Source organism: Plasmodium vivax, genomic scaffold (genome assembly GCF_000002415.2).
Source record: "Plasmodium vivax scf_6593 genomic scaffold, whole genome shotgun sequence".
Lineage (NCBI taxonomy): Eukaryota > Apicomplexa > Aconoidasida > Haemosporida > Plasmodiidae > Plasmodium > Plasmodium vivax.
The window spans coordinates 1-9,253 of NW_001850265.1; the positions used below are offsets into that span (position 1 = coordinate 1).

Sequence of the window (9,253 nt, forward strand, 5' to 3'; positions counted from 1 at the left end):
ATTTCTTGAGAGGGCTTCATCATGAGTTTCAACAGAACTACCAGAAGGCATTGTTATAGTTTGAGCTTGTGGAACTATGCTTTCTTGCCCTGATTTTTGTCCTTCAGCTTCATTTGTACTTTGTTCATGTGGATCCTTTCTTTCCGCACTTTTGGAATCAGTAGCTCCTGAGACTAATTTTGATTTTACATGTACACTTGCTGGTGTTTCATTTTTACAACCATCACGGTATTTACAAGTTTTTTGTGCAGAAGGATTAATTATTGGAGTTTTTGTAGAAGGAGTTGCTTGATTATTACACGTACGATCCCTGTTACATTTTTTTTTAAAATTCTTTATTATTTCCTCATTATCTAATCTAGCTGATATATGTCCATTTTCATAACATTTCTTCAATTCTTGATCTTTTGTTTTTATATGCTTATATAATTTATCCCATTCTCTGTGTACATTTATGCCATTATATTTATTAAAGGAGTCGATTTGTTGTTCAATATCATTTTTAATTATATGATATTTATTGAGGCATGAACCATCATTGTAATTGTTGTAAGGGTTACGGGGTCTATTAGATCTTCCAAACAGCCAACTCATTATTTTTGTACTATTTAGTTTTCCCTATTCTTCGTTATAATAAATTATTTGGAAAAATGTTTTTTGCGTATATGTAAAAACATTTGCAAGGTGAGATACACTTCTATCTTATTATGACTTTAGATTATTACTTTACGGTATGTATAGATAATTATAATAATAAATATTATAAATAAATGTGTTTTAACATATTAGTAGTATATTTCAAAAATACGTATATAAATTGGATTAAATAATAAATTTTGCGCATAAATAGTTATTTATAAGAGTGACTGAAAAGTAGTTGGTCTGGGTAATGAATGTTTGTTTACAGTGTTTTGTTGCATTCTTATGTATTAAATAAATATAATACAAATGTCCAAATATCCAAATATGTAGTTCTCATATTAAATGATATTAAAATGTGGACAAATAGTTTTTGTATAGCGCATAATATATAGATAAAATAGTAAATTCTACATAGTTTCGTCTAATTAAGATCAACAAATGAGATAAAACGTGTTTCGCTAATTATTATTTACATATGTGTATTTGTTTTTTCCATTATTAATAAGTTATACATGAGTTTATTATTATCTGTGATTTCGTCTTTATGTCTCTTTCATTTATCAAGTTTTGAGTCATAGACTTTCATGAAAGGTACTGCATTTCTGTTTTGTTTCCAGTTAGATTTTTTTACTGCTTACGAATTTGTACAACTGTTGTTAAGATGCTAAGAAATTATTATTTTTAGTATGTAATATATAATAATAACGAATATACAAATTGTTAATAATACGTAGATATACACTATAATTGTAAAACTACTTGTAATTAATTTATCAATTAAAYACGTAAAAAAATTATATAACTCTACTGATCCAAAATTAACAACTTTGCGCTTTTATGGTATATTTAAGAGCTATTAATTTTGCTGAGCTATTTTCCCTGTTAATTATAAGCATAAATATCAACATATTTTCTGCATTCAGCATCACAAATTTTCTTTACTGTACAATTAAAATGTTACAATGCAAAAGGATCGATCATAATTCTTATTTAATTAATAAACGATCAAACATTTATATTAACTTTTTTAAAATTATTAGCATCTATGGAAAAACGCATTCTTTGTACTAATACTAAAAATTAATAAAATAAACTGGATAATGCTTTTTATAACATATGATAGAACATCTTATATAAAGAATAATAACGCATAGAAGTTCATATTTTTTTTATTAATTCATTACAATAATTTATTCTCAATATTTTCATTCAAAATAATAGATTAAAATGAATACTAATTCTTAATATGGTAAGCACGAATATATTAATCTGTTGCTTGCATTATAATAGTTTCTCTGAATGCATGTATAATTTTTGACATTTACGCAATAAAATGTAGATTTATAGCATATATTTTATATAGAAATACAATATAACCCCAAGTATTATAAATAAATGTAATTGTATTTGTAATTCTTTGATTCAATAAAAGAATGAATTACGATTTTTTTTTTATTTTCCATCTGTAAATTGCTGTATATTACAATTTTAACTTAATATAATTCCACAGAATTTTATAAATTGGAAAGAAAATAATGACACTGCATAGTAATTCGAACATTTTGAACTATTTATGAAAGGAAACATTTCATTGTTAGAAAATCATATACAGTGTGCTACTTTGTATTTATATTTGGAAAATTAGCTGCTGTTAGAATCTTTCATTTTATCTTTTTAGTATTAGATGTGCAGTCAAGATAGTTACAACTTTCCGTCAATTTCAGGTTTGATATAATCCTATGTTTACATTTAAATGGATCATATGGTAGTTATTAGTTTAATAATGTAACTTTGTGAGAAATGTCATCATGCATTAATTAATTAGATGTTTTTTTCAATCCCCTAAAATATATTGTTCACACATTTATTTTTTTATGTGTTCCTTTTAAAATTAGAACAGAAAATAAATGCGCTTTATAATAGTTACTATCTAATTTTTGTCTAATAAATTTTTCTTTTTCTATTGTGCTACAATGTAGTCTTCATTTTTATAGTTTTAATTTTAAGCATTTCATATGCTATGGTTGTATTTATGTAACTATTCTTTTTAAAAAGTTATGATCTCATTACACATTGTATACATTTTGATTGCTTCCCCACGAGTTCTATTTTATTGGGTATATAATAAAGCAAAAAAGTACGTGTAAAAAATAAAAGAAAAATGACACAAGTTTGTAAAATTTTTCACATAAAGACAATAAATTAAGAATATTTTACAAACTAAAAAATATGGTGAAATACAAAGAGAAATTTGTTTGCTATGCAATTATGTAAGTTGGTAATTATTAATATATGTATGCAATTATATTAAAGTTATTGTTTTACGTAGTACATGAGCATGTAATTGATTATAACACTGAAATATCTCATAAGTGTTGATGACAAAAGTGTATACTTAAGGAGTATAATCATTTACTAATATGATATTTTTAAAGTTGTTTTTTTTCAGCATTAAAAAAGTTCACAACCTAATAGGAAGTACATATTCATTATTATACGAATATATTTGTGTATAATATATATGATAATTAATATAACACTGCTTAATCAGTAAATATAGGTTCATTATGGCATCTGTTATTATGATATAAGGAATGGAATTGAAGATCATATCAGTAGAATTATTCAAATTGTTCTAATAATTTGAAAGGATAATGTACAATTCTATAGGTTAAGATATTAAAGCAGAATCTCTGTTGTGTACCTATAAAAATATTATAATTTTTTATATTAATAGTAATACATTTAGGAATTGTATGATAGCAATTGATCTTATATATTATGTTAACATTGTTAATATGATTGTTATTATTCTTACTTTTATTATGTCTTTCAAGTTTTTTATAATAATTGATAAAAATAACATTTAATTTGACATCTACTGATTATAAATAAAAATTCTTTCGATGTAGTCCTAATTATATTGTAGTTCTTTTCTATTATTTTTCTGTATTTTAATCATAATAAAATTGCACAAAATTGTAAATTGTGTAATTATAAATATTTATCCTTTTATGTGATTTACTCTTTTCATCATTGTTATTATTTTTAATTTCATATTGTCCAACTATGATAATTGTACTGTTTAATTATGATACCTAAACAGTTACTGTAAAAAGCATATTCATTCTCTGTATCATAATTTTTATCTTTCAATGGGATAACGTTTTAATGATTATAACGTAGTTAATTTTGCATAGACTGATAAGGAAAATTATAATGGGAATTTTCTGAATTAGAATCCATATATTCTGAAGTTCTTTCAAGCCACTGCTGAGCTAAATGTTTGTTAGTAGTTTGCCTTAATTTTTCCTTTTTACTTACTAAAGAACGGATGAGTGGTCCAAGGGCTGTGTACTATTATAGAAAATGGAAATTAAGGTATTATAAAATAATTTATCGATAAAAGTAAAGTTATATTAGTAATTAATGTGTGATAATATATATAAAAATTATATTTCTTATACTTTATACAAAACCATGGAAGTGAAAAAAACTCCTGATAATGATAATCCAGCATAGTAGATAGGTTTTGAATGTCCATTGTCGGTTAAATTTGCATCTGCCGATGGTGGATGAAATAAGACTGGAGGGACAGCAAGATCAACTTCTTGTCCAGGGTGACGAAATTTTGATTCAGTAAGAGCATCTTCTGACTCAGTAAGTACCTTACCTGGTTCAGAAGTTTCAGGGGGAACATCAGCAACTTCCACACTTGGTTCACTGTTCCCATCTTCTACTTTTGGAGGAATTACGCATCTTTTTATAGTTGCTTTTAAATTATCATTATCTAAAATAGTTTGACGAGTTGAATCATATTTAGGAAATGTTTTGGCTATATTACTTAAATCACAATCATCAGAAATAGAATACCCATAATTGTCAGAATCAAGGGGATCATCAAAACATCTATTTTCATCAAAAAATTCTGCATAACTTTTATTTATGAATTCAGAAAATAATGAACAATCTTTTTCAACATTACTATTCTTTTCTATGGCTTTTTTGCATAAATCTTTAAAATAATCCCTATTTACGCAATATACATCAAATCCATCCTCTTTTTAATTATTGATGCGTTTTTTTCTTTACCTTGTCTTTTACATTTACGACTGGGATCCTCTATTTCATATAATTTATTCCATAATTTTTCAATAAGTATCCATTTTTCTATTATAACATCTGATTTATCTGTTGTATGTGTGCTTTTTTTTTCATCTAACCAAAGATTTAAATAATCGCAAAATATTTCTCTATTTTCATCATCATACGCAGTTAGACGCCTGTATCCTTTGTAAAGAGTGCAACCAATATTTGTTAGTGCATCATTTTCTTCTGCTCTAATATCTGTTAAATCATCAATAGTACAAAATGTTTGGTTGTTATAATTAAAATTTTTTATTTGCTCAATAAACATGTTTAATGGACAAAGTTTCTTATGATCATCCTAAAATGTAAAAGGACAAAGATAAGAATTACATGCATATATAAAAGAAATAACATTAATGATACATTAATAAATCACAATACATTGATAAATATTTTAACACACGATATTTCTAATATAATTTATTCATATTACTAATGACATTTTTTAAGATTTATAGAAGTATATAAATTTTTAATATATATATATATTATTTTTCATGAATTTAATTTTATATCGTTGTGTGATTTTATTATGAATTTTGGTTATTATGTAACAAAAATATAATGCGTAATGTAATGACATATTTAATAATCAATTTTATATATGATTAATATAGATTAAACAAAAGAAAGAAATAGAAGGTCATTTTAAGAAATATTTATATTTCAGTGAAGTTGTAAATTAAATATACAAGAAAGTATAAAATAATATAGAAAAGAATTGTAATATGTATATCATAAAAAAGCTAAAAGTATATTTTCTTTATATTATTCATTTATGTTACTTATAACATTCACACACATAAGAGTGATAGAGAACATGTATGCACCTTATAAATAATTTCATGCCATTGATATAGATAATTCTTTTTCTGTTAATTGATAATAATATAAAATTTTCTTAATATTTCAATGTAAGTTAAACAAAAATTTTCCTTTTACGTTTTATCATATATATTAAATAAAGATATGTACATAGTTATTTATAGTTTCGTAGATTATTTTTTTATCATTATATTATTTATGTTGTGAAGTAACATGTACTAGTAAATTATGTATTGTAATAGTTTAAATGACAAAATATACATAGTAAAAATATAATAGGTATATAGAAAAATTATTTTTGTAATATATATCTTGTGTAATATCTTATTTGATATATGAATAGAATACTGTATCCTAAGTATAAGAGCATTAGTGTTCACATTATCTCCATATTATCTACCCAGTTTATTCTTATGAAATGCTTACATGATTTCGAGTGAGTGTTTGAAATGTAAAAAGATAATATATAAATATTTAATTATAAAGGTGATAAAATTAAAAACGTTATAGGTAATATTTCATGTAATATTGTTGACAATATTATTTATAAAAAGAATATTATATGTTGAATATTTCATTAGAAATATTTTCTAATATTGTTAACATATTAAATGATCAACAAACCTTAGTATTTTATAATTCCTTTATTATGAATTAAAGTTAGCGCATAACAATTTATGTTATTGCCTAAAAATAATTAATATTATGACATTTTTGAAATATAATTTATATCGTATAAGAAAAGATTGCATTGTTAAAATTATTTTTTTTTTTATTCCATATTATAAATAAGGGATACTTTGTTTCATTTGAACAGTTATTTTAAAATTGTGGATACATAAACACACAGTAATTTTTATTTAATGTACACCAACTCAAAAAAAAATATATGACATTTAAAATTTAATATAAGATTGGCTTATATTTATTTGAAAGGAAGATATAAATAAATAATGAATTTATATAATTTAGAACACGTTTTCTATGTGTTTTTTTCTGTGAATTCGTAAAAAGTTAAAGAGGAATTTTTTTTACTGTTTTCTTTGTATCTCCTAATGTTTCATATATATTATTTCTAATATATGAATATAATTTCCTATTGTTACTACATAATTATTCAATTTTGTATGATATGTTAGAATTAAATAAAATCACAAAAAAATTTCGATATATAAAAATTATACATACATTAACACATGCAATAACAAATAGAGCATATAAAAAAGTTAAATAAAACGTTATAAGGTGTTATACATTTTATAAGACAGAAAAAAATCTTTTTAATTACTTTATCATTATTGATTGTATAAATAGTTTTACAAAGATCATGTGATTAACGTAAATGTATATATTAATTTTAGAAAAACTTCATTTACATATTATGTAGTAAAATGTGTCTTATGAAGCATGATAAGTTAAGTTAACCCTATTTTTCATTACGTTGTCCACATATGCAGCATAATTATTCATGTAATCTTCAATGTTTTCTTCTTTCTTTTTGCTTCCACTTTTTCTTCCTTTTGCATTTATTCTATTCAATTTTCTTCCAAAGGGAGTAAACTATTATTAAAATAAAAGGTGTATTAAATATTTATAACGTGGTTAATAGTGAAAAAATAATATTTGATTGATGACATGTACTATTTGCTTTACGAAAATAAAAAATGTTTACCTTAAACAAAATTAAAAATATTGCCAAAAATGGAACCGATATGATTGCAACATTGAGTAGTATATTTATAATATCATCTGGATCATTACCTAATATAGGTAATATAAATGGAATTCCTTTTGCTTGTAAGCATGGTACGTCATCTTCTGAATTAGAACCATGTTTGCATGATGTCTTTGTGTACTCACATTTTTCATATATAAAACTTAACACGTCTTGTTGTCTAAATTTTTCCTTAAACTCATTCAATTCATTAAAATAACCACAAGATTCATTACTAGTACATTCATTCTTAACGACGTTATAAAAAAGAAAATTTTCCTTAATATGTTTGCAATATAATGGAGTATACAGTTTACTTTTATTATCAATTTTATTTTTCATATCATCATAACTTTCTATAAATTCATATAAAATATGTTTTTTATTAAATGCTTCTTTATCTACTTTAAAATTCTTGAGTGTACAATTCTTAAAATTATCTTTATTACTACTACTATACATAGATAGAACTGCGTAGAAATTAATGAATAGGTTTGTACCCTGAGTAATACTTACAACTTTATCATATAACCAATGGCTCATATATTGGCATTTTTTTTTATCATCAGATGATTTATATTTATCTAAAATATTATTTACATTTAGTATAATGTTACAACATTTTTTGCAAAGATCTATTAGTTCTGCTCCATTCGTTTGATCACTTGCTATTTGATTTTTACAGTGGTTGCATCTATCATCCGGTTCATAATTTTTAACTAATTCATTATCTAATAATTCATAGAACTCATACAATGTTAGGTTTTTTATAAGAGTATACTAAAAAAATATATATATATTCATAAATATAAATTTCATGAGAGAAGCATTTTCACTATGTTTTATGAATATACAAATAAAACATTTACATATATAGTTTAAAAAAAAAACATGAAGTATTTACAACTTCACTCGAGGCTGGCTCTTTATCTCCAGTGCGTTCAATTGKTGGGTAATGGATTTTATAWTTTGSCATGTGAAWTAAAAAAATTGAATTGAATGTTTTATTTATGTATATACCTTATATTTAGAAAAAAATTAAATGATACAATAAGTTACTATCTACTTTATTTAAAGCGTTTTACTWAATAAATAAACATACTTTTWAAATATTATATTTTATAATGTAAAAATATTATAAATTTATGCTAATAATAAAAAATATATTTGTTTTATATTTCAATGGTTATAATTTAAATAATGAAGAAAATATTAAAATATTTAATAAGCTTATAATTTTTAAAAATTATAAATATTATTAATAGAGAAAGGAGCTGAAATGTATATGCAATTATTATTACTTATAAAAATGTAGTAGCTATCTACAATTGATGACGTTAATAGATTTAGTTATATTACTTGCAAATTATATAATTTATGTAAAACTTATAATTATTTCGTTCATTATAATATTATAAAAAATATTGTAAACATTTTGCAGTTTTTTTAGAAGAAACAAATGCATTTATTTTACACAAATGTTATTCACTTAATAGTTATATATATTAACAAAAAAAAAATTTTTTAATAGGAGAAACAAAAACAAGAAAAAACAGAATAAAATAAATAAAAAGTTATAATTATTAACGTCTCTTATTAATAAAAATTTATAAGCAGCAGAATTATATGCTCTATTTAATGATAAATGTAGGTAAATAAAATAAATACGGAAAAATGTATTATGTGATATTAAAATTTTTTCTATTGGAAAATTAATAAGATACATGATAACAAAAAAAAAATGCACTAAAATAAAACAATAAAGATGCGCTTAATAAATTGGAATTATATTATGTTTATTGCATTTACTTATTTTATTGACATTTGTGAAATTTATATATATTATATTAGTATTGCGATAATGAGCTATTTATTTTATTTAATAATTAAGGGAGATATAATACAAGAATATTAATATCAATT

The 9,253-nt window shown here is 22.8% G+C and overlaps 2 protein-coding genes across 2 annotated transcripts, besides 1 other annotated feature; both read right to left on the reverse strand.

Annotated features, from left to right (window-relative positions):
* The first annotated feature begins 3,414 nt into the window (after positions 1-3,414).
* Positions 3,415-3,469: a microsatellite.
* A 359-nt stretch (positions 3,470-3,828) lies between these two features.
* PVX_011610 (variable surface protein Vir17, putative) lies at positions 3,829-5,059 on the reverse strand (the record flags this gene model as incomplete). The annotated part of the gene is made up of 3 exons (XM_001612512.1): positions 3,829-3,999; positions 4,110-4,702; positions 4,735-5,059. The coding sequence occupies 3 exons, from the start codon at positions 5,057-5,059 to the stop codon at positions 3,829-3,831; spliced, it is 1,089 nt and encodes a 362-aa protein (XP_001612562.1).
* A 1,955-nt stretch (positions 5,060-7,014) lies between these two features.
* On the reverse strand, positions 7,015-8,306 carry PVX_011615 (variable surface protein vir23, putative; the record flags this gene model as incomplete). Its single annotated transcript, XM_001612513.1, has 3 exons — positions 7,015-7,176; positions 7,289-8,110; positions 8,235-8,306. 3 exons carry the CDS (start codon positions 8,304-8,306, stop codon positions 7,015-7,017), a joined length of 1,056 nt encoding a protein of 351 aa, XP_001612563.1.
* Positions 8,307-9,253: the final 947 nt, after the last annotated feature.